The 26361-nt window shown below is 43.8% G+C and overlaps 2 protein-coding genes across 2 annotated transcripts in view; both read left to right on the plus strand.

Annotated features, from left to right (window-relative positions):
* Positions 1-2015: 2015 nt before the first annotated feature.
* Positions 2016-8079, plus strand: LOC115777911 (tumor necrosis factor receptor superfamily member 14-like). The gene is made up of 7 exons (XM_030725933.1): positions 2016-2126; positions 4378-4471; positions 4580-4705; positions 6431-6586; positions 7045-7132; positions 7221-7407; positions 7492-8079. Exons 1-6 carry the CDS (start codon positions 2085-2087, stop codon positions 7363-7365), a joined length of 651 nt encoding a protein of 216 aa, XP_030581793.1. The 5' UTR covers positions 2016-2084; the 3' UTR covers positions 7366-7407; positions 7492-8079.
* A 10986-nt stretch (positions 8080-19065) lies between these two features.
* The window catches only part of LOC115777908 (tumor necrosis factor receptor superfamily member 14-like), a 35384-nt gene continuing 28088 nt past the window's right edge, over positions 19066-26361 (plus strand). The window contains exon 1 of the mRNA XM_030725929.1: positions 19066-19102. The gene's annotated coding sequence lies outside the window, so the exon portion shown is untranslated. The remainder of the gene's footprint in view (positions 19103-26361) is intronic.

The following is a 26361-nucleotide window of genomic DNA, read 5'->3' on the forward strand; positions in this document are numbered from 1 at the left end:
CTGAATCTTTCCAAATAAGTGAAATAATCTGCCAGTGTAGTAAGATAATTACACTTGGTAAGATTTCCTGAAATATGACAAATTGAGTCTTTAGAATGACTAAATATTATGTTCATGTGTTTCTTTTGTAGCTAAATTATCTGCTCTTCAAGCCTGTATTCAGGTTATAAAGAACTGGATGGCAGTAAATGATCTGTCTCTGAATACACAAAAACCTGAAGTTCTGATCTGATCTGACAAAATCTTGGACCCTGTCACCTGCTGTTTGCCCCACTGTGAGGGATCTGTGTGTTACTTTTGATCAGGCGTTCACCTCAGAGATGTTAGCTTTCTTGTATAAACTTGTTTTTGTCATCTGCGCAGCATTGCTCGTCTTAAATATATTGTGTCTCAAAGTGAAATGGAAATGGTTATAAATGCTGTCATCTCATCTCGACTATTGTAACTCATTATTCCTCTGCTTAAACTAATCATCTAAGGATCGCTTACAAATGGTCCAGACTGCTGCTGTGAGGCTTCTCACCAGGTCCCCTACAAGCTCCCATATGGTCCCATATGCTTTAGGGTGGCTCCCCATAAAGTTTAGGATTCATTTTAAAGTTTTGGTGATCACTTTCAGAGCCCTCCAGGGTCAGATGTCTGCATATATCACTGAGCTACTACAACCTTACCAACCATCTGGATGTCTGAGGTCTGCTGAGCAGATCCAGGTTAAAGAAAAAAGATGGCTGTGCTTTTGAGGGTGTGGAACTCACTTCCACTGGATTTAAGATCTGTGGACTCTGCTGATACCTTTAAAAGAAACTGAAGACCCACCTGTGCAGGCTAGCTTTTATTTCATTCTCTTTATGCCATGTTAAATGTTACATTTTGTTCTGTATTGTAAAGCACTTTGTGAACTCTGTTCTTGTAAAGCGCTATATAGATAAACTTTACTTACTTTCTAAAATCCACTGATGTTGGTAAAATGTTACTGTAATCTGACTACTTTTTTAGTAAAGAATAATCTAACATGTTACTATTTCCAGTCCAGTAATCAGATCACAGTAACTTACTGTGTTACTATTTTTATCATTTTCCTCAGTACAAAGATATATTTTTGCTTTCTTCCAGCGTGTCAGGGAGTGACGTCTGGCAGCTGCGACAGTTCATCTGCCAAAAAAAGTGATTTTCAGTGTTGTGCCAAAAAGTGATCGCCTGTATTCAAACAGCTGTATTTAAATGACTTGTTGACCTATTATCTGTGAAACGTGTCAAACATATCTGTCATGAATGATATCAGGTCACTTTGAGTGAGAAACAGCATTTCTGTCACAAGGTAGAGGCTGCACTCAGTTTTTGGCAAAGTCATTTTTATATATTCATTTTTTTATGAAGGTAAAAACTGTCTGACATTAAAAATGTCTTTTTAAACAGAAATCTGGCTCAGAAAGCTGCAGAAATCACAACAAATATAACATCACAGATCTATAAAGATATTTGAAGTGACCAAAAAGCTCTGGATTGATTATAATGTAGGTACAATAACACAGACTCCTAAAGATTGTTGCAAAACAGGTTATTTCTTCATTTTATATATAAGCCCTTCATAAATCATGTTGGCTGCACTCTGTTTACCAATATAAGCAAAGACATTACACATAAAAACACAGAAACATCTGAATCACTTTATGGCAGACGATCACTTTTTGGCACAAGACCGGCAGCTGTTGATGTAACTAATAAAGTAACTTGTTACTTACTTCTAAAATTAAGTAATCAGTAAAGTAACTAAATTACTTTTTAAATGAGTAATCAGTAATCAGTAATCTGATTCCTTTTTCAAGGTAACTATACATCACTGCTAAAATCAGTGTTTCAGGTCTCTGAGCTCCATCAGGTGAAGCTCTAACTGTTTCTAATCTGTGACTCTGTCATTTATACTTGTGTATAATGATAATAAAGTTGAATCTAAATCTAAAATCTAAAAAAATTTCTCTGTTTCCAGATGTTGTCCAGCTGTTCTTCATGTTAGAGCTCCATCCTCCCAGATCTCAGTGAGATGGTTTCTTAGGGCCGAGGAACCTTTGAGCCTGGAGGATCAAATGTCTCCAAGCAGGAACCCTCTGAGCTCTGCAGCCTTCCTGGTAAATATGTCCTGGAGTTTAGAATCACCTGGTGAGCAGCAGAGGTGGGAAGTAATGAAGTACAAATATTTCATTTCTGTACTTAAGTAGATTTTTCAGGTATCTGTACTTTAATTGAGTATTTATTTTTCTGACTACTTTCTACTTGTTACATTTTCAAACAGACTCGTTACTTTAGGTTACTTTAAGTTTGCATTTCCGGTCAAACATCAAACGATCTGAGTCTAAACGGAGGAACAATAACACATAAGAGACAATCATACTGGAGTATCCTCCATCACTGCAGCTTATCACATACAAAGAGATTAAAGAGGCAAAACCGTATAATTAATGTATCGTTTATAGTGTTTAATCAGGGGTTACAGTCCGTAAGTTGTGCTCTTGGTGCTGCAGTTTTGAGCTAGCACTACAGAAGAGGAGCGAGCATAAAGACAGTAACATGTGGCAGCTAATTTTAAATACAACGTTTCTAAATGCTCAACAGATATCAGCACAGAGTGTGTGCAGTTTGTCACACAGTCGCTGTGTCCAAGGTCAGGGGCTGCATCCTTCGAAGGACCCGGTCTATGGAGACGGGGTCCTTCACAGCCCGTGAAGCCTTCACATCAGCATCACCTGCCCCCACCTCAGCATAGCTCATGTTGCCTAGCAACCATGACACCATGAAGCACAGCTGTGGAAAAGCAGCTGTTATAATGGAGCCGAATTTTTGCTTCTTTTTGTATTTTAATTTTAATTATTTAATTAAAAATAAGCTGTTAAAACAAGGATGACACATTCCAACATCTATGAATACAGTTAAAGTTAAAGAAGCTAAAGGAGATATTTGAGGTTCACACATTTACATTCTCACCTGAAAAGATCTTAAAGGTTTATTTTGTGTCACAGAAACACTCATATTTTAATATTATTACTGTGTACTTTATATGTTGTGACTGGGAGGATAAGCACTGGGATTGACTTCTTCTTCTGCTGCTCTTTGTGAGTCTGTGCATAGGCGTAGGAACCATGGAGGGATGTGCCCCCCCCCCCCCCCCCCCCCCCCCCCCCAAAAAAAAAGATAAAAAATTGGAGACAGATGCATTTGTCCCACCCAAATATTACACCTCAAGAAAAATACTTCATTTTTAAATCTTTAACTCGTGTGCTTTTATTTTGAAGGTGCAACATAGTGCCATGTCCCTGCCCCCCCCCCTCTGCAGGGCTCTGAGTGTTTGAGACAGCAGCAGGAGTCAGAGCCTCTCTGAATGAGAGGGTCTGACTCTGCAGGCTCAAAGCTGGGCTCCGGCTGCAGTGACTCAGCACAGCCTTCACTGTGGTGCTGAGTCATTCCTTCAGGAGACAGTTGATTATCAGACAACAAGTCATTTTAGGAGGACAAACCATTCTGGCTAATGTTCTTTAACCCTTTGTTAAAAAACATTAGCCTAGGCTAATATTTCTGTGTAGATTCTCAGTCATCCAGGTCATAGTAGTCTCTTCTATGTTGTGCCATTCGTTTGTGAAGAGGCTGTTTGGTTTCACCAATGTAGAGGTCCGAGCACTCTTCACTGCACTGAACAGCATACACTACATCGCTGATCTTGTGTTTGGCGGGTTTGTCCTTGGGATGAACCAGTTTTTGTCTTAGGGTGTGACTTGGTTTGAAGTATACTGAGATGTCATGCTTGGAGAAAATTCTTCTGAGTTTCTCTGACAAGCCTGACACATATGGGATGACAATGTTGTTCCTCTTGTCCTTCCCATTCTCTGTAGTTTGTGTTTGGCCTTCATTCCTGTGCATCTTAGCTGATTTGATGAAGGCCCAGTTGGGGTAACCGCATGTTTTGAGGGCTTTCTTAATGTGTGTGTGTTCCTTATGCTTCCCTTCTGCCTTAGAGGGAACACTTTCCGCACGGTGTTGTAGGGTCCTGATCACCCCAAGTTTGTGTTCCAGAGGGTGGTGGGAGTCAAAGAGGAGAACTGATGGTTGAGAACTGAAGAAGCCTTTCGGATGAGAGGTGAAACGTCTTCAAGAAACAAAAAGAAGTCCAGTCGCCTTTTTCAAGCTCCAGAGACTAGGCTAATATTATTTATTTATGTTGTTATTTTTATTGATTTTTGTTTTTATTTATTAGATTTTTTTTTTTGGCCAATCAAACAGTTTCAAACTGAACAGGCATATTTTAATAGCTGTTTTTACTTAAAGGAGCAGTAGATGGTCACAGTAAAGTGTGCAGTAACACAATGTCAGCACAATCTTTCCTTTCAGATCATCCTGATCAAAGTCCACAGCACTCTCAGCCTCACATGTCATCCAGCAGAGTATCTGATAGGCAGTGAGTGCTGTCCCAGGTGTCTTCCAGGTAAGAACCAGCTGAATGATGAGTACATGTGTTTTCTTTGGACAAACCTTAAATACACAATGGAAAAAAAGGACATGATTGGAATAAACTTGTTTTTGTTTTCATCAGGGAGTCGAGTAAAAGCTCACTGTAACGAGTACAAGAGTACTTCCTGTCTGCCCTGTGTGGATGGAACCTACACTGATAAACCCAATGGACTGGAACAGTGCACTTCCTGTACGAGCTGTGATTCAGGTACAGCACACTTATTCAGCACAGCTGAGTTTTATGGTCCAGTACTTTTAAATCAAAACATAAAGCAGGTCTTCTCTCATGAATCATGAATTCAAGCTTCCCCCACTTCCATGCATCGGCTTCATGCACAGCTACACTAACAACGCCTGGAGACGCTTCAGTGTCTCTATCAGTTCATTTCACCAGAGACAGTCATGGCAAGCTTAAGCTACAAGCTCGCACTTACAAGCAAAAATATGAGATTATAAAATTTGCAGAAGCAAATGCAGAGATGAAGCAGGAGCAATTGCAGCGAAATTCGATATTAGACCCCAAACTGTCTTTTGAATAAAGGGATTTTTTCTGACTTACACTCATGACGGATTCTTTTATTTATTTATTTATTTTTACGCTGGCTGAAACTCCACGGGCCATTTGAACCCAACTCAGGAGACTTCTACTGTATGCATGTTTTTGAGGTGCATCTTATTTTGAAGGCGTGTTTAAACATTACCATAGCGACAAGAGATCGTTGTGGCATATTTATCCGCCGCACCTTAAAGGCCGGTCCATGGAAATATTTTCTAACACTAAACCAGTCCGTGGTTCAAAAGCGGTTGGGGACCTCTGGCGTAGAACATTTATATGTTTATGGTAGAGTTCTGCTCCATGTTCCTCACATGAACCTGCAGCAGCGCACACACAGCAGACACTCGTGTGTTTCTTTGTGTGAGTCTGCTCTACACACGAGTTTTTGAATTTGCAGAGGAACAAGTACAACGTTCTGGAACGGCCGTCTCAGTCCCAGACCTGAATATTATTGAACATCTGTGGTGGGATTTAAAGCGGGCTGTCCAAGCTCAGAAACCATCAAACCGGACTGAACTGGAGATGTTCTGGAAAGAAGAAGAACGGTCCAAAATACCTTCAACCAGAATCCAGACTCTCATTGGAAGCTATAGGAAGCATTTAGAGGCTGTTATTGCTGCAACAGGAGGACCTACTAAATATTGATGTCATTTTTCTGTTGGGGACTTATACACCTGCCTAACTTTGTTTAAATAATTATTGCACACTTACTGTAAATCCTATAAACTTCATTTCACTTCTCAAATATCACTGAGTTCATCTGCTGTATGATAGATTTAACTGAAACTGCTGATCTGATCAACCAATGATTTATAAAGAAAAATCCTGGAAATTATCAAGGGTGCCCAAACTTTAGCATACCTCTGTATCTGTGAGAAATGAATACCGGCTCTCGTGGAATTACATTATTTATCTTTCTCAGGTGTGACTTTTGACCTATATATGATCCCATTGTCGTCTAATACATGACTGGAATTTGCAGTTTTCCAGCAAACACTCCTTAAATCAGCGACTCTGTCTTCAGGGGAGGGGCGGAGTCAGACTGACAGGTCAAGTGCAGACGTGCAGGCCAGGTGGAAAATTTTTCATTTTAGACTTTCCCACTCATTTTATTTCTCCATCTCATAAGCAGAATATTCATTCAGAAAGTTAATTTTTAAATAAAAACAAAAACAGTTACAGTTTCAAGGAGTTTTCAGGCTCTATATCCAAAATCCAAGCATCTTCAAGGATTTCCAGCACCCGTATAAGCCCTGCATGGTGATGATCACACATGATGTTTCTCAGTCATGAATCATGAGCACAGCTGTAGAGTGTCTCCACATCAACATCTACAGACCAACAAACATGTTGTGTATGTTCTTGTGATGTTGGCAGGTTCTGGTCTGAAGGTAAAGAGGTCATGTACAGGAACATCAGACACAGTCTGTGAACCCCTGCAGGGATTCTACTGTATCTACTCTGTAGGAGACGACTGTGAGACAGCACAGAGACACAGCAGCTGTGGACCAGGACAGTACATCAGCAAACATGGTAGGTTTGTGTTTATAAATGACACCAAAGGTCATTTAATAATCATGTTTATTCCAAAGCACCATCCACATCCATCAAGTCCATCATGTAGAAATATGTGATTCAGCTACAGGCTGATTTCCATCTGCAGGTTCATGAGTTTATACAGAGTGAAGGAAACCAGAGAGGCAGACAGAGGTCATCATATAACACTTTAAACATTACAGCAAACTTATTAAACTGATGGAAACACAAACACAGATGAGCACAATTACAATATGATTATAATTATTGTTTATTATAAATTAGATGATGAATTAGATTTGAGGCCTCACTGGGTAAATTCTAACATGTCTAAACTTTTCCTTCTTACGGGTTTCTAAACTCTGGATCCTACAGAAACAAACTTGTAGAGATTTGATGAAAGTTTCTTCTCTATGAATTTATGACACATGTTCATGTTGTCACGTTCTCCTCAGGAACAGCCTCCACAGACACCGAGTGCTCCGACTGCAGAGCTGGAACCTTTTCAGATGGAACATCTCCATCCTGTCAGCCACACACACAGTAAGTGAAGCTTCAGAGCACACATGGACACATGTGGATGTGGAACATCTGGACACTGTGCTGGAAACATGTCCCTCCGTCCTTCCAGATGTGAAGATCTAAACCTTCAGGAGATAACAGCAGGAACATCTGCAGCTGATGCTCAGTGTGGAGAACACAGTGATGGAGTGATAGCAGCTGTTGGTGTCTCTGTGGCTTTGGTTTCCATCATTGCTGCTGTTTTATTATTATAATGGCATTTCAAAAGGAGGTTTAGCACCTAAAGACAACAGAAGGTAAGACAGTGATGAGTTCAATGACTGAGCTGCACTGATGTCTCTGCAGATGTTCCTTTAGCTCTGATGTTCTTCTCTCCTCAGTGGGAAACATCATGGAGCCTGCTGCCATCTCCTAGACTCCAGGATAGTGGGTCGTTGTGTTTGCAGAGGTCAGAGGTCAAAGACCAAGCTGAGCTTCCTGCTTCCTCTTCCTGGATCATCATGTCACTGCAGTCACAATAAACCTTGGAGTGTGTTGGTCCTCATGAAGCTCCTGCTGACACACTCTTGGTCATGTGACTGCACACAGACTCACACAGAGCTCAGAGCAGGATGTGGAGATCAGGCTCACGGAGAGCACTGACTCAGACGGGAGTGATTTCATTGGCTGAACAAATGGGTTGTTTCCTTTTATTGTGAGGAAGCTTATATGGACTTCAGTCATTCCTGCAGTGAACATTCCTACATTGTTCCTGTAACATGCAGTGATGTCAGAGTGTTACTGTGAATATGATTAAAGCAGAGCTGTGCTAACAGAAGGTCTGTGCACAGATCTGTGTTTGAAGCAGGGATCCTCACATCCAGGCCTCGTGGCCCGGTGTCCTGCAGGTTTTAGATGTGTCTGCTTCAACACACCTGAGTCAAATATAGAAGTCATCAGCAGGACTCTGGAGAACTTGACTGCATACTGAGGAGGTAATTCAGCCATCTGATTCAGGTGTGTTGGATCAGGGACACATCTAAAAGCTGCAGGACACCGGCCCTCAGGGCCTGGATTTGAGGATCTCTGCGCTAAAACATTAATTTTTAAATGTTTCTGATAAACAGGTGGCAGCAAAGTCAATGACACATTATGAGCAGTTACAGCACGTCTGACTCTATTATTGTGATAAACACTTTACTGAATGTTTTTACTAAAAATGTGATTTTTTTCATGTCTGTGTTCAAAAAGGAAACTTTCATATTTTCTATATTCATCAAACAAAGCTTTGCAGCCATTTTTGTTTCTCACAGCAGCGTCAGTGCAACACAATATTTCTCTGTGACACATGAACTGCAGTGTGTGAAATACATCATTTCCTGAAGATAAGTTAATAAATATCTGACATAGTCAGTGTGAATTTGGGGGGTTATGAGTTTTTTAGACCAGAGATGCTGAACTTGGTCTGAGGGCCAATTATTAAACTGCATTCATATCAGGTCTGTGTTCTGAACCATCTTCAGCAGCATAGCTGGAAGCTTTCCCATCATGGGGACAAAGTCTAAATGCAGATCAATATTAACAAATCTTAGATTATGGCCAGAGCTCAGCTTATTTCAGGCCTATGAATCAGGGCCGTCAGTGTGAGTCAGGCTGAGTCAGCTAACAGTTACTGAGCATCTAAAATATTTAATCAGAAATATGAACTTGAATGGTGAGAATACAGCAACACAAACAAAATCTGTTTTTCTTCAATAACATCAGAGACAGAGAGGAAGTTTACATCAGAAAACAGGAACAGGAAACAACAAGCTGTTCAGCTTCTCTCTTACTCCATTCCTTCCTTCCTTCATTCCTTCCTTCGTCCTTCCTTCCTTCCTTCCTCACCACTCGGTGCTCGGCCGAAAAACGGGTTCAACTCCGGCCCCGCAAACTAGCTGGTCTCGAACCAAGAACGTGTGACGAAAGCAGCAGAAGGGCGTGACTCTGCCGTCTCAACATCCAGTTTTCTACCATATTACATGTGTATTAATGAGAAAAGAGAAGCGATTTTCACGGCTGTGAATTAGGTTGGGCTCTAAGGCTGAACTTGCTGCTTTGTATCAGTTCATATCACAGATAAAAGGACACAAAGTGCGTACTTGTCGTCTTGCTCTAATCGCTGTCTGTGTTTCCCTCTGTGCTGCACACAGATGCTGCAGTAGTTTGGTTTGGACCCTAAAACATATTTGCAGCACAGAAAGGGGAGCGTGTTCTCCCACGTTTGTGCGCTTCGTGTCCAGACGAGGACCCGCCCACACTCATACGTAAAGGAGCAGTTCACAGAAATGTGGTGGGAACGCGGGCCCGTTCTTAAGCGTTTCGCCGGTTTATTGGGCACAGCACGAGCACTGGCACGAGCACTGGCACGAGCACCGGCTCCTCGGCGGTGGGAAAGTAGCAGTGGCGCAAAAAGGGGGTATGCACTATATGCAATGCATAGGGGCGCCGCACAAGAGGGGGGCACCAAAACGATGTGGGAAAATATTTCTGTAGTTGCATTTTCTGTATTTAACAGCTGTGCATATGACATGATCAATAACAGAGGCGCGGTGCTGATTAGGCGCTGATGAGGAGAAGTAAGAAGAAAAACGAAGATCAAATGAAAATTTCAGGCATGATTTAACAGGAGTGGATCATCGCTGACAAGTTTTTTCCACGCCTCCATTGTCTGTGTGGTTTTACTCACTGTGCAGAGAATGGCAGCTGTTATTTTTTTCCCTACATCAGCTGTAGCCACCAGAACGATCACTATAACCACAATCTGGTGGTTTGTGCGATTGTTTGGTGCCATTTCCTTCACTTTCTATGAAGTGACAGATTTCCTGAGGCAGCTCATCGCACCTGTGTCACTGTAAAAAGTGCTGACTGATGTTTTATCCGCTGATCAATCGGCAATACGCAAAACTGGTGCACAGTTCTTGGCCTCCCGGCAGCTGTTGCAATGAGTGGGATTTGTAGTATAAGTGGTGGGAGCACATTTACCCACTGGCTATTAATAATAGCTATATGAAATCATCTTGAGGGCCGTATAAAATTAGATCGTGAGCTGGAAGTAGCCCGCAGGCCTTGAGTCTGACACATGTGACATAGAGAAAAACTGCAGTACAGAAGTTAAAATGTGCAGATGAAATTTCTGGCTAGGGTTGGGGGGGGCGCCTAAAAATGTGTCCGCATACACCTCAGAAATTATATAGCTGCACCCCTGGAAAGTAGCAACAGATGATGAAGGTCAGTGTGAGAGGAAGCTGTTTAACAATCACAGGAAACAAGACACAGCTGGACTGGCAGCAGGAACAGGAACGAGTACCAAGAATGAAGAGAAGATATTTAAATAAAGGAAAGCAGAAGGTCCTGAAGGTCAGAGTCCGACTGAGAGTAAGAGGCATCTTAGGTCTTTCTTTGTATTGCATGTATTTGGCCACCAGGGGGCAGTTACCTTGAGAGAGACTGTGTTTATAGGAAAGGTTCATTTATTCAGGTGCATTAATGGGGAAGCACAACAGTTTTTGACCATGGTCTGTGTCAGGTATGTCAGCACTGACTATGTTAAGTTAGGCTGCTGATTAATGCTCACAGAGCATGAACTGCTGTCTGTCACAAACATACAGAAAAGTGGAGCAAAGATGTGGAGCACACATCAGATACCTGATCAACCAGGACCATCTCAGGTGGCTGTTTAACAGGCATTAAAGTGAAACATCACACTGTTCACCTTTGACCTTTGGACAAAACTCCAACCAGGGTTATTATAGTTAACGAAAATGAACAAAATAACAAAAACTGAAATTGATAAAACATTGTCGTTAACTAAAACAAATAAAAACTATAATTAAAAGGAAAAAACAATAACTAATTAAAACTGTATTGTGAGTTTACAAAACTAACTAAAACGAACTGAAATTATCGTTAACTGACTTTCATTTACTTGTTTTTTTTTGGGTTTTTTTAAGCCTTGTAGATTGATATGAAATCATTTTTAGTTTAAGCGAGTTTAAACTGGGAGCGCCGTCGGGCAGCGTGCGCTCGCTCACCGCGCTGGTCCGCAAAGTGATGGCTGCCCATCACTGAGTCCCATATGGAGGATCATTGAGTACAAGAGCACAGAATCGAAAGTCTTGTTGTGGATGATGAAAAACGTATGGCTGTAGCTCAGTAGGTAGAGCAGGTCACCTACTGATCGGAAGGTCAGCGGTTCGATTCCTGGGTACTCCAGGCAAGATACTTAACCCCAAGTTGCTCTCCGACGCAACTGTTGGAGTGTGAATGTTAGATAATAAAAGCACTTAGATACTCATGGAAGTGCTTGTATGAATGGGTGTGTATGGGTAAATGTAAACATGCTGTATAAGCGCTTTGAGTGCTCAGACTGAGTAGAAAAGTTCTATATAAGAACTGGTCCATTTACCATATGGAACATTTCTCAGTCAGGAAAAACCAGCAACATCAAAGTCCAGCTGAGAAGCGCACAACGGCTACAGAAACCGCTCTGATCCTACCAGGTAACCTGGCCTGCGCCTCTGGAGAAACGTGACTAGCTGTCGGGTCCATGCAGCCCAGAACGTTGTGACTAAACTGTTTAGTCCTTGTGTGTTTCCGGCTGCTTTATCAGTGAGAGAATAACAATCAGGAATAATAATCAAAGCATCAATATAAGGACTCACAACTGTCAGCAAATTCCTGGTAGGAGACTGCTAAACTATCAGGATGGACGTGAAGGAATGAAGAAAGTAAAAAAAACAGGGACAAATATGTTTGCAGCCAAAAAACTGAGCACAAAGAGAGAGGACCAAAAAAGAAGTCCCAGCATGCACCGCATATAAAACACCTGCACACGACCACAAGGTAATTAACACACACAATCCAGCTACACAAGCATAAATGTGGACATGAGGTCGGACACTTCTGTAGGTTGTGTACAGAGGCTGCAAAGACCCTGCAAGTTTAATTAGCAGCATCTAACCAAGCTAGCTCCAAAACAGAAGCAGCTTCAGGTGGTGAGAACATCAGGATGCAGCTGGATTTGACCTTTGACTCCTTCAAAGAGTTTGTTTTTGTCAAACACCATATGTAGCTGTTGTTAATCTGCTGCACTGATGCTGAACTTTATTGTGGAGTTTATTGTAGAAATTATTGAGTTTGGGAGTTCATGTTTTTCTTTGTTTCTCCCTGTTGATGTTCATGTGTGTCCTTAATATTACACACATTTAGCATGTAGTGCTGCTGTCTGTGAACAGTTGGTTGTTGAATATATTTCTTTATCTTTTGTCAAGTTTTCATTACACAACAGTCACTCTTGTGCCTTGAAGCTTGCAGCTGATTAGGTATGAAAATACTAAAACTAATACTGAAACTAACTGAAACTAAGATTTAAGAGATAGTGTTTATTTGTCACATGCACAGTTATACACAGTACAATGCACAGTGAAACCAAAAATAAAAGCTATTAAAACGAGAAAAACCACTCTGAAAACTAATTAAAACTAACTGAATTAGAGAAAAAAAAGTAAAAACTAACAAGCCAACTTTATTTATATAGCACTTTAAAAACAGCAAGTTCTGACCAAAGTGCTTAACATTAAAACACAATAAGATACACAAACAATAAAAACAAACATAATTAAAACTGATAAATAAAACAAATGAGTAAAAGTCAATAAAAGTCAACTCTCAGACAGTTGCCAATGAAAAAAGGTGGGTTTTAAGAAGTGACTTAAAAATGGACAGTTTAGAAGCCTGTCTGATATGCAGTGGAAGTGAATTCCACAGCCTGGTGCTGCCACAGAAAAAGCTCTGTCCCCTCTGAGCTTTCGTTGTGTCCTCAGCACATCCAAGAGCAGCTGATCAGGGGGGCAAGACCATTTAATGACTTAAAAGCAAATAAAAGACTTTTAAAATGCACTCTAAAATGAACAGGGAGCCAGTGCAGTGAGGCCAAAACAGGAGAAATATGATCTCTCTTCAGTGTACCAGTTAAAAGACGAGCAGCTGCATTTTGGACCAGCTGAAGACGGGACAGGGGTGACTAGGAAACCCCGTAATAGAGAGAGTTACAGTAATCCAACTGTGATGTAATGAGTGCATGGATTATGATTTCAGAGTCCTGATTTGAGAGGATCTGTTTGACCTTAGCTAACTGTCTGAGGTTAAAAAAGCTGGACTTCACCACCACACTGATCTGCTTATCTAGGTTAAAAACACTCTCCATTCTGACACCCAGCTTACAAACAGGAGGTTTTACATATTGTGTTAGAGGCCCCAGAGCTACAGGAGAGGACCCACCAGTAGTACCAGGACTAACAACCAAAACCTCTGTCTTCTTGTCGTTAAAATGAAAGTTTAGTGCCATCCAGGTTTTAACTTCATCAAGGCACTTAGTCAAAGATTCTACAGAGTAAGAGTCTTCTTGTTTTAAGGGGACATACACCTGACTGTCATCAGCATAAAAATGGGAAGCACATTTGTGCTTTCTAAAAATGGAACCCAAGGGAAGAAGATACAATGAGAACAGCAGTGGTCCAAGGATGGAGCCCTGGGGTATCCCACACAGCAGAGGAGAGCATGAAGACTTTAAACTATCAAGACTGACACAGAATGTTCTCTCAGCCAGGACCTCAACCAACTCAGGGCAGCGCCATGAATGCCTGCACAATACTCTAAACGAGGGAGTAAAATACTGTGATCCACTGTATCAAAGGCCGCAGTTAAATCCAGTAAAACCAGGATAACATAATCCCCAGAGTCTGTAGCTAAAAGAATGTCATTAAAAATGAAATAAAATAAACCTTTATTGTCATTGCACATTGTACTTGTACATTTGCACAACGAAACTGGATTACAGCCCCCCCGGTGCAATTAAAAGAAAAAAAAAGTATGCAATTAAAGAAACTACGTAAACACTAACAAAAGACCTTTAATAGTACAGATTCTGTGCTATGGAAGGGCTAAAAACCAGACTGAAAAACCTCAAAAATGTCATTTGACTCAAAAATTTTTTTTAACTGTATATAGACAATTTTTTCCAAAATTTTTGAAAGAAAAGGCAGCTTGGAAATTGGTCTAAAGTTTGAAAGCACAGTAGGATCCAAGCCAGCCTTTTTAGTCAGAGGTTGCACTGTTGCATGCTTCCAGTCTTCCAGTCTTACAAAGTGCTGTTAATAACAGCAAGAACAGATGCCCCAAAGTGGTAACCACCTCTTTAAATAGTCGAGGTGGGGCTGCATCTGTAGGGGACCCAGAGGGCTTCATATGACCAACAACCTCACACAAAAAAGGTGAAGTCACAGGCTCAAACTGACAGAAACCAGCAGAGCAGGGAGCAGTGAATGATGGGTCAATGGCACAGGACGATATCTGAGCTCTCACATTAGCCAAAGAAGTTTAGAAAGTTTTCACATGTCTCAGATGAAGGTTCAATGCAGATACTCTGTGGGACATCAAGAACAATATATGAGGCTTATTGCAGTTTGATCTAATGATTTCCTTCTAGCGTCTCTCACAGCTGCCTGATAGTGATACCAGCAGTCCTTCATGGTTTGAAATGAAACCTGGAGCTTATCTTTCTTCCACTTTCGTTCAGCTTTTCTACACTCGCGCCTAATAGCACGAGTTGTTTCATCCAACCAAGGCTCAGACTTAGTAAAACTTACTAAAACTAAACTATAATGTAAAATCCAAAACTATTATAACCCTGACTCCAAGACAACATTTTTTTATTATTCTCATTTTGGGGCATTCATGGGGGAAGGACACACACAGTGAAACGTCCCAAACAAGAGTTTCTGCATCTCAGCAGCAGCTGTGATTGGATCTGCTTGGACAAAGTTCATGTGTCACTAACACTGCAGTCAGTTTGCTGAGGACTCAGATGGAAACAGGAAGTAAAAGAATTTACGACTGAAACCTTATCAGGACTCTGGGTGTGGATTACAGAACACAGGAGCATAAACATCATTAGTGTTTCTATTTTATCTGCCATTCACTGATTTACACATTATTGATCGTGTTCATGGGAAACCTCAAGTACATCAATCTGATTCACACGAGGTGGCTGTGGCTCAGGAGGCAGGTCATCTACTGATCAGAGGGTTGGTGGATCGATTCCTGGCTGCTCCAGTCTCCATATGGCATCCTCAGGCAACAAACTGGACCTTAAGTTACTCTCCAGTGAGTTCATTAGAGTGAATGTGTGAATGTTAGGGTTTCAGAGGGTTTTCTTTTTTGCACAAGTTGATACTGAGACAACAGAAAGTCGGGGTGGTCAGGGCTCAGCCGGGACAGCTGGACAACCTGGGAGGCACAGACACGTCCACTGTTCCAAGAGTCCAAGTAGACTGGACCTGACAGGTCTGAGAAACATGGAAAGAGTCACGAGTCTTCATATGACGAGGCAACTTTAAACAGTCACAGGATCAATGATGGCACTGATGTCACAAAGGTCTGATCAAGCTGACACATATATTCTTAGACTCAGAGCACAGATGTTCTAGATAACCAACCTTTTGTCCCAGCGAGCGCTCTGATGCAGGAAGGTGGACTGCTCGGGAGGACATCCACAAGACCTACTGTCACAGCTGGTGCAGGCAAGGCAGGGAGGACCCCAGTGCAGGACACGGTGAGAGCAGGGTTATAGTGAAGATTTATTAATATTATTTTCAATAAATACAAAAACAGCAAACTCAAAGTGAGAAACTCGAAAGCCGGAACTTGAAACTCAAAACTAGAAACCAAGACAGAAAACTGCCGAGGACCCGAACACCGAACTAAACAACACTGAGACGTAAATACACAGATGGAATGAGGGGGAGTGGAAACGGCTGAGCACGACAGGTGAAATGAATACGACTAATGACACAGGAAGTAAAACATAACACAAAACACAGGGAACACTGGACTAGCAAAATAAAGCAGGAAGTACTAAACATAACAGATGCAGACCTAACACAGAAAACTTGACAAAGGAAACAATGAAACAACAAGGGAAACCAAACAGCACACTCAACCAACAAACTGAGAAACACAACCTGAAAAGTACAACAAAAGAAGCTCAAAACACTGGGCCACCAGCCCAGGACCATGACACCTACAACGTTAAAGATGGTGTTGAACTGAAGGAACGCTTAGCTCCGCCTCCTGGGAAGGAAACAGCAGTGATTGGTAACAGAGACGGGCTTCAAAGGAGGGTAGCCCCGTGGATGAGGAACACCTGGAATTATGGGTATACTCCACCCAGGCCAGGTGTGAGCTCCATGTAGTCTGCCTGGTGGAGGTCAGATATTACAGTATTATAGCATCAAAGTATCAGTTTGATATTACAGTGTTATAGCATTGAAGTATCAGTCTGGACAAAGTGTTAGCAGCAGGTTATTTACCATAGGCCAACTGTACATATTTAATTCATATTTGGAGTTGAAGATGGCTCATATGCTCTTCATGCTGAATTTGTTTCTACTTCATTAAAATCCTGAAAAATCAAAGTCTGTGTTTTGTTTGTAAGTTTAAACAGTTGTTACATTGTAACTCACAATAATATAAATAACTGCTGGATATTGTAAGCTGGGGTTATTCTGAAACAAGGGGCCAAAGCAATAACTGTAGTCTGATTTCTGACTCTGTATGATCCATAAATAAAGGGCTTTGCAGTGGACAGTGTAATCTCAGTGGTCCTCCTCAGTGTGCGCTGCGATGTTGTGAAACATGGTTAAAATGTTGTAACTGTAGCTGCACAGCGATGTGATGATGTCTTCAGCTCTGCTGTCTGACGTGTCTGTGACTGCAGCTCAGCTTTATTACAGTGTGAGGCCTGCTGTAAATGTGCTGCACACTGGGGCTCTCATTACAGCAGCATTAGTGTCTCAGTGAGGTGGAGCTGCTGCAGCCTTTAGAACAGACAGAAGCTCTCTGTGATTAACACAATGACAGACAAACACTGGCTCTGCTGTTTGAGATGTGGCTGCACAACATGAACGTTTGTCTCTGTTCAGCTGTGAACTGGAAATAAATGTACTTGGACTTTTGCAGCATTTGTTGATGAGGCGGAGTGCCAACACTGAGCTCCAACTGGTCCGTGTGCTGGTGCTGCTGATGGTCCGTCAGCCACCCATGAAGAAGAGTGAAGGTACAACACTGAGAACTGATTTAATAACTTCTCTGAGCAAAATGGACGTGATGCGTTTAGTTTATAGTGTTTGTTCATTTCCTCCCTTTGTGGAGCACTGAGCAGCACGCTGCACCTCCTTCTACACTCATGTACCAGTCACCATAAAACCATAAAACCATAAAACCAAGCTCACGTTCTCCCCTCTTGTCCTCTAAACCCCACCATGACCTCTCCACCATGACCTCTCCACCATGACCTCTCCACCATGGTCTCTCCACCATGACCTCTCCACCATGACCTCTCCACCATGGTCTCTCCACCATGGTCTCTCCACCATGACCTCTCCAACATGACCTCTCCACCATGGTCTCTCCACCATGGTCTCTCCACCATGACCTCTCCAACATGACCTCTCCACCATGGTCTCTCCACCATGACCTCTCCACCATGGTCTCTCCACCATGACCTCTCCACCATGACCTCTCCACCATGGTCTCTCCACCATGGTCTCTCCACCATGACCTCTCCAACATGACCTCTCCACCATGGTCTCTCCACCATGGTCTCTCCACCATGACCTCTCCACCATGACCTCTCCACCATGGTCTCTCCACCATGGTCTCTTCACCATGACCTCTCCACCATGGTCTCTCCACCATGGCTCAGGTTAAATCATCAATCAGTGCTCACATGTCCTCCAGCTCACTCTGCTGTGTCTCCATCATCTCTATCAGCAGCTCCCCCTTCACCTCCTCCACTGCAGCCTTTCCTGCCTCCTAACATGCCCCCCCCCCCCCCCCTTCCTTTGTCTCCAGCCAGCAGTAGCACAGTTTCCACCTGCACCCTGTTGGCCAACATCAGCAGAGGAAGTCTGACCGATCCGGTGTGGAAATCTAATTTTTTCATAATCAACATTATTGATTTAGCAGAGTTGATGGTGGACGGCCTTCCTGCTTCGACCCTGCTCATTTATCCAGGCTTGCCATTAGCATTAGCATTAGCATGGCTGGTACATGAGACATGGGAATAGAAATAGTTTTTTTACTGTGCATAAACAGGAGATGAGAACAATGAGAGTTAATGATGGATTCAGCAGGTGGAGGAAGCCTCAGACTGAGTGCAGTGGCTCAGTTTCTATTGTAGCTCCATGAAATTCTCTTTGCATACAAGCTGTGATCAGCTGCTGCTGCTACACAGCTGAATTCAACAAGATGTAACCAAGTATTCCTCAGTCTAACTGTTCATACTGTCTCCACACTGACAGCATCCTGTAGAAATGTTGGATTCAGTGAATGAATCTCAGCATCAGCAGCTTTGATTCAAACTCATCTCTGCTGCACTGATGTAACCTGTAACTCTGACCATGAACACAGCCTCTGTGCACCAACACAGAGCTTTACTGTAAATACAGTACAACAAGCTGACCTGTTTATTACACACTAAACTGCAGTATTTTCATATAATCTTTGAATTACACAAAGTCAGCATACTTCAGTTTGTTTACAGGATCATTTACACTATGAAAAACCATAACTTCACATCATGTTCAGATCTGAGATCTGATTTATAAATGAGGTCATTACTGTGTGACAAAAAGTTTTTGTTTATAGAAACTCTGAATCTGAAATTAAATCTGTTCCCAACAAACTTTCATGTCTGCAAACGTCAGCGTGTGAACTTTACTCTGACTCAGAGCCGGTCTGAGCAGACAGACGGTATTTTTAAAACTACAACAAACACAGAGCTTAACCCCTCCCATCTGTCCTGCTGCAGGTGGAGTCCCGCCTCCTTCCAGGAAGCAGCTCACCTGTGTGTCAGTGTTCAGTGTGCAGGTGTGGAGTGGAGCTTCTTCTTCTTCTCTGCTCTCTGAAACTGTAAGTTTGCTTTGTTTAACAGTTTGTCTTCAGGAACTTTGTTCATGTTTGATTCCTTCATCAACAAACTGTGTTTTTGTTTCCTGGCTAACATCAGGGTCTGTGCTGAGCTAACAGCCGTCTTAATAATACAGTTCAGTGAATCAGACACACTCTTCATAACTGCACACAAAGCTGCTGATTGTACCAGATCAGCATGTTGGTCTCCGTACAAACCAGGAAAACCACCGAGCTGTGACTGCAGTCAGCTGTTTCTGCTAACAATGTTCTCTCTGTTAACACATGACAGGCTTTAGTTTATGTAACAATAAAGCAGTTTGTCAAATAAAATATACTTTTATGAGTGCTGTGATAACCACACAGGCTGGTTTAGGGGCTCAGTGAGCTTCAGGTTTTGGCAGTTTTACTCCAGCTTTGTAAAAATCTCTCAGAGTTTGATGTGTTTGTTTGACTCAAAGCTTTCTGGGAGCTCCTGCCATCAGGTTTGTTCCACACTATCAAACTAAGCTGGAAGCTGCTGTGACTTTGGCTTTGATTTTTACTCCATTCAGTAATAAAAACCTCAGTCAGTAAAGACTAAATGAGAAAAAGACTGACACAGTTTGTACAGCAGTCACGTTCACATCCTGTCTGTGATCAGCCTGTCATGGTCCTGGGCCAGTGGCCCAGCATTTTGAGTTTCTGTTGTGTAGCTTTCTTTTGTTGTATTTTCAAGTTGTTTCTTTAATGCTCAGTTTGTCAGGTTTTCTGTGTTTAGGTCGGTGTCTGTTATGTTTAGTCACTTCCTGTTTTATTCTGTAGTCTCGTGTTCCCTGTGTTTTGTGTTTAGTTTTGCTTCCCCTTTGTCATAGGTTCATTTGGTTCACCTGTTGTCCCCTGTTGTTTCCACTCTCCCTGATTTCCTTGTGTGTATTTAAGCCCTTAGTTTTACCTGTTCCTTGTTCGAGTCCTCGTCATTTTTATGTCTGTGTGACATTCCTGCTGTTGCTTTCGTGTTTTCCTAGTTTGCTGTTTCAAGTTTTGAGTTTTCCAGTTTGTATTTCTAGTTTCGGGTTTTCTTTGTATGGCTGCCTTCGGTTCAGCCTTCTCAGTTCCTGACTTATTAAATAAAATCCCAAGTTTCAATCCTGCACTCTCCTGTGTCCTGCTCTGAGGTCCCTCCTGCTTAGTTTGCCGCAGCAGTCGTGACACAGCCCCTTTATAATCCTGAGCAAACACGCGGTCCTCAGCTGATCTGAGGTTAGTTACAGGGACCATGGAGCCTTCTTCCTGTTATCAGGTAGTTACAGCAGCATCAATAGGTGGCCTGTAATGAATGGATGAGTTTTTCTTGCTTTCTAAATGTGTTCAGCATGACTCCTGCTGGCTGACAGTCTGCAGAGGATGAAGCTGCCTCCAAACTGCAAACATTTCCAGATGTTACAGAGAACAGAAACTTCCTGTCTGAGTCTCCTGCTTGGACCTGTGGGTGTGTTTGAGAATCCACAGAGTCTCTGCTGACATGAGCCAGTGGAGCTCAGCCAGCAGCCTCTGTCTCATCAATATCACAGTGATGATAACCTGTGAATGGATAACCTGTGTTGGTCTTCACAATCCACACGAGCAGCTGTCAGCAAATGCAGACGTGGGAACTTAAAGTCTCTGAGTGTGAGACGAGCTCACAGCTCAGTGAGTTACAATAAAACCACAACAGTAATAAAAGCTGTATTTGCTGAAACTTGTTATTCTGAGCAGAGTCAGAGACTCAGAAGCAGATCAGGATGAAGCTGAACATCAGTGTCAGCCTCTGCTCTCAGCTGCAGACTCACTGCTGCTTCAGGAAATAGAAGAACAGACTTCAGGCTGCTTACAGATCTGATCTGAGGTCAGTGAGTGCAGTGCAGGGGTCCTGATTGAGGATCAGATATGAGTGCTCACAGAACAGTAAAACTGTTTGCAGCCATCAGGGAATAAAGTTGGGAATCTGAAGCTCATCAGGAAACAAAGACTTCAGACCCTCCTGCTCCCCCTGCAGAGGTCTGAGGGATTTTCCAGGAACAGTTTTCTCCAGTTTTCTGGAGAACTGAGTCAGTAGGAGGTGATTTCATCCCTGCTGATCTCTAATCTGTTCTGTGCTGATCTAATAGTGAGAGGAAGTTTGTCCCACAGCGCTGGGGCTGAAACAGTGAAACCACACCCCCTTTGTTTGAATCCTGATCTGAGGGGTCTGGGATGGTATGAGGTGTTAGGAGATGTAAAGTGGAGCTGCAGCATGGAGGGATTTAAGGTAGGGCTGCAACGATTCATCGATTAACTCGATTAAATCGATTCTAAAAATTTATCGACACAAATTTACTGTGTCGATGCTTCGTTTAAACTCTGCAGCGCTCAGCTGTCTCGGTGTAAGCGGCGCTCCTCACTAGCATTAGCAGCATTAGTGCTGACGTTTTTTTTGTGGGTTTATTGGGGGCTGGCAAACCAACATAGAACTGCATTACCGCCACCTACTGGACTGGAGTGTGAATCACTCACGTATACACAAGCACACATTCTAAAAAGCTCTCCGTCGCTGCGATGGACTTCATTTAACACAGAGTGGATCATCACTAGAGTTGCCACCTGTCTCGTAAAATACAGAACCCCGTATGTTACGGGACTCCGTGGAATACGGCTCCGTAACATGCCGTGTTCCGTACTTTACGGGACGGGTGGCAACTGTCGCTGACATGCATTTCCACGCCTCCACTGCTCTCTGTGTGTCTGTGTGTGTTGTGTTCGCTGAGAATTTCAGCTGCTATTTTTGTCTTTACTTCAGCTGTAGCTACCAGAACTGGTTTGCTAGCGAGCGCGGGCCATTAGATAAGATAAGATAAGATAAGATAAGATAGTGTTTATTTGTCACATGCACAGTTATACACAGTACAATGCACAGTGAAATGTATTTTGTACCTGCAACCTTATATACACACACATATAAATAAGAAGAATAAAAATTAAAAAAAAGTAATTCACACTATACACTATACTCTATATACTATACACTATACACACTTTTTAAATTATAATATTTACACTGTGCAATAATGGTCCAGTTAGGGCTCAGAGTTGAGCAGACGGATGGCTTGTGGGTAAAAACTCTTCTTCAACCTTTCAGTCTTAGTCCTCAGGCAGCGGTAACGCCGGCCTGATGGGAGCAGGGAGAAGAGAGAGTGTCCGGGGTGGCTGGGCTGTTTTAGGATCTTCATGGCCCTCAGCCTGCACTGCTTGGTGTAAATGTCCTGCAGGTTGGGGAGGGTGGTTCTGATGGTCCGTTCAGCTGAACGAACCACCCTTTTTAGGGCCATGAAGTCCTGCTTGGTGCAGTTTCCCATCCAGGTGGTGATGCTCCCACGCATGATGCTCTCGATGGTGCAGGTGTAAAAGTTCCTGAGCACCTTGAGTGGGAGCTTGAAGTCTCTCAGCCGCCTGAGGAGGTAGAGACGCTGTCTGGCCTTCTTCACAGTGATGTTTATGTGATGAGTCCAGGACAGGTCCTGTGAGATGGTCACTCCCAGGTATTTGAAGGTGTCCACTCTTTCCACCTCAGCACCACTTATGACAAGTGGATGGTAGTCCCTCTGCTGCTTCCTGCTGAAGTCCACGATCAGTTCCTTCGTTTTGCTGACGTTGAGCAGGAGGTGGTTCTCCTGGCACCAGTTCTCCAGGCGGGAGACCTCTCTCCTGTAGGCTGTCTCCTCATTGTGAGAGATTAGTCCCACAACAGCAGTGTCGTCAGCACACTTGATGATGACGTTGGACTCTGACGTGGCCTCGCAGTCATGGGTGTACAGTGAGTACAGCAGAGGGCTGAGCACACAGCCTTGGGGGGATCCAGTGTTGAGGGTGAGGGAGGGTGAGGTGAGGTGACCCACTCGTACCACCTGTGGTCTGCTGGTCAGGAAGCTGTGAACCCACCTGCACAGGGATGGGCCCAGGCCCAGGTCCAGCAGCTTAGAGACCAGCCTGGAGGGAACTATGGTGTTGAATGCTGAGCTGTAATCTACAAACAGCACTCTCACATAGTTCCCCTTACCAGTGTCTATGTGTGAAAGGGTCTTGTGGAGGAGGAAGGATATGGCGTCATCTGTGGATCTGTGTGGCCGGTATGCAAACTGTAGTGGGTCGAGGGTGGTGGGCAGTGAGGAGGTGAGGAGGTGATGAATGTCTTGATGAGTCTCTCAAAACACTTCATCACCACAGAGGTGAGCGCTATGGGCCTGAAGTCATTGGGGCTGCTGGGGTGTGGTTTCTTTGGGACAGGGACTATGATGGACTTTTTAAAGCAGGTGGGAATCACACACAGTTTCAGTGAGAGGTTGAATATCACTGTAAACACAGGTGCCAGCTGGTCAGCGCAGGTCTTAAGGACACGTCCACTAATACCGTCTGGTCCAGCCGCTTTCCTGGTGTTTACACGTCTAAACGCCCTCCTCACGTCGCGCTCCGTCACAGTGAGTGTCTCCGCCCCTCCGGCCGGGAGCGCAGCGGGCTGTCGGCTTCCCGACTCAAAGCGCGCAAAGAAGATGTTGAGTTCATCAGCCAGAGAAGCGTCGGCACTCACCGGGTGTGTGTGTGGTGCTTTGTAGTCCGTGATGGTGCGTAGTCCCTGCCACAGTCCCCTGGAGTCAGACTGTTGTAGTTGCTGTTCCAGTCTGCGGCCGTAGCGATGTTTTGCCTCTTTCACCGCTCTGCGGACGTTGTATGATGCAACCTTGTAGTCCTCCATGTTCCCAGAGGCGAGGCCGGAGTTGTAGGCAACGGTGCGGGACCTCAGGGCGTCGCGGACAGATTTATCCACCCACGGCTTCTGGTTGGGAAAAGTCCTGATGGTCCTCCTAAGTGAAGTGTCTTCAAGAACTTTCCCAATAAATCCCACAACAGTTTCCGTAAACTCCTCGATGTCTCCGCCCGCGCTGCTGCGAAACATGTCCCAGTCGGTTGAATCCAACGCACCCTGCAGAGCGGCCTCTGTTTGATCAGACCACCGTGTCACTTCTCTCACAGCAGGGGGTTCCTGCCTGAGCCGTTGTTTGTATTTCGGCATGAGAAGGACAGAGGTGTGGTCAGACTTCCCAAAAGGCGGAAGAGGCTTTGCTTTGTAGCCCTCTTTGAATGGAGAGTAGCAGTGGTCTAGGGTCCTCTCTCCTCTGGTGGGGCAGTCGATGTGTTGAATCAATTCCGGTATCAGCTTTTTCAAGTTTGCACTGTTAAAGTCCCCGGCTACGATGAGAGCCGCATCACGCTGGTTAGCCTGATAGGTGGAAATCGCCTCATGTAGCTCGGATAGTGCAGTGTTTGTGTCCGCCTGAGGTGGAATATAGACGGCGCTGAAGATGACCGAAGTGAACTCGCGGGGCAGGTAGTGGGGACGGCATTTCAGGGTTAGGAGCTCCAGGTTAGGTGAACATGATTGTTTCAGAAGGACAACATTCCTACTGTCACACCAGTTGTTATTAATCATTAGGCACACACCTCCTCCTCTTGATTTTCCAGACTCACTCGTTCTGTCCGTGCGATGAACACTGAAGAACTCCGACGGCTGTACGGCGTGGTCCGGTATGAGGGGGGTCAGCCATGTCTCCGTGAGACAGATGATGTTGCAGTCCCTTATGTCCCTCTGAAACTGTATCCTGGCCCTGAGTTCGTCCAGCTTGTTATCCAGTGACTGGACATTAGCCAACAGGATGCTCGGCAGTGGCGTTTGGTGCGCTCTGCGCCTCAGCCTCTCTCTTACGCCGGCTCTTTTCCCTCGGGGCCTTGTCCGTGACCTGGGTCCTTTGTTTGAGCTGGCCCACTGGAAACGCAGTATCTCCCGAGGCCAAGTCGGGTCGGGAGAAAAAGGTGTCAGAATACAGCCAGAGTGCTGTATTCTGATATTAAAAAGAGTCTGTCTGTCATAAGTGATATGACACAGAGCAGGCGGAATTATAAAGTCCAGAATTAGAGCTAAACCTAATATATACAAACAAAGCGTAGGAGCAGGTACGACGGCTGCTGACCTCACCAGCGCCATCTAGCACTAGCGATGGTTCGGTACCGGAAGGCCCGCCCCCCAGGACCGAGGGGCTCCTTCAAAATATTTTTTATACTTTAATCCCTTATTAGTGACTAAATATAGACCTGCAGTAGAAACGTATTTTCGAGAATGCTTGTGAATACAAAGCATTACACCATTACTCACACATGCGCCATGGCTCCCGCAGCCACTAGTTTTTCAAAACACTCATAGCAGGCAGCGGTTTGAACTGCGCAAGCGCAAAGAGACGAAGCTGTGACGGTGAGCTCAAGTAGTGCAAAAGGAAACGTTTTTCCAGCGTCCAAAACAGCAGCTTTTTCTTTTAGTAACCACCATTAAATCTGTGAAACAGCTGGAGGTCCTTCATCAAGCACCTGATCAGCAAGTGTTAAGGTGAAGAAAAGAGAACTTTGTAGCTGCTCCATCCACCGCTGTTTGTTCACATGGCGAAAAACTGCAGTACGGAAGTTAAAATATGCAGATGAAGTGTTAATAAAAAGAGTATTTCTTATCCGATTACTCGATTAATTGATGGAATAATCGATAGAATACTCGATTACTAAAATAATCGTTTTATGCAGCCCTAGTTTAAGGTAATCTTGGAGTGGATTGTGTAGTGAAGCCGGTGTAATTGTGTGAGGACTGCAGTGATGTGTTCACTGAGTGTTGCTGCTGTGTTTGTACTAACTGCAGACGGAGGTGCTGCATCATTCAGGCCTGAATCCACTGAGCTGCAGGGATCTGATCAGGGATCAGCTCTTCAGAAGCATTTGTCTGCAGACTGAACCAGACTCCTGATCAAAGATGATCCTCACATTTCTATCAGATTGCTTTGGCTCAGTTATCAGTCATCCAGCATGTTTATCCAGTTCAAACACAGCACAGACCTGACAGCGATCAGCATCACAGTGAAGGACAGTGGAGTGTAACTGCTATGGTTCAGTCTCTGTGAAAGCAGTCCACAGCTTCTCCTCTTTAGTGGATTCCAGCAGTCACAGTGGGCTCATTCATGCAGAAGTGTGTGGGTTTATTTGCTGCACAGGCTCTGAGTCCTGCCCAGTGACTGCTGATGCTTCATGTTCCTCCACAGAGTGGTCCAGCAGAGCTCAGAGGGTCCCAAAGGTCAGGCTGCCCAGCAGCATCAAACACAGCTCCACTCCTCATTGAAACATCAAGTGTAAAATAATCAAAGGTCTTTAAGCAGGAGCTCCCTGTAGAGAGGGTC

The sequence above is a fragment of the Archocentrus centrarchus genome, unplaced genomic scaffold (assembly GCF_007364275.1).
Source record: "Archocentrus centrarchus isolate MPI-CPG fArcCen1 unplaced genomic scaffold, fArcCen1 scaffold_85_ctg1, whole genome shotgun sequence".
In the NCBI taxonomy this organism is placed as follows: Eukaryota; Metazoa; Chordata; class Actinopteri; order Cichliformes; family Cichlidae; genus Archocentrus; species Archocentrus centrarchus.

Excerpts from the sequence above, each read along its gene's own strand:
- LOC115777911 (XM_030725933.1), top strand. The coding sequence starts at position 2,085 with ATGTCTCCAAGCAGGAACCCTCTGAGCTCTGCAGCCTTCCTG. Across the intron at positions 4,706-6,430 it reads CTGTACGAGCTGTGATTCAG|GTTCTGGTCTGAAGGTAAAG; the intron begins GTACAGCACACT and ends TGATGTTGGCAG. Across the intron at positions 7,133-7,220 it reads TCCTGTCAGCCACACACACA|ATGTGAAGATCTAAACCTTC; the intron begins GTAAGTGAAGCT and ends CCGTCCTTCCAG.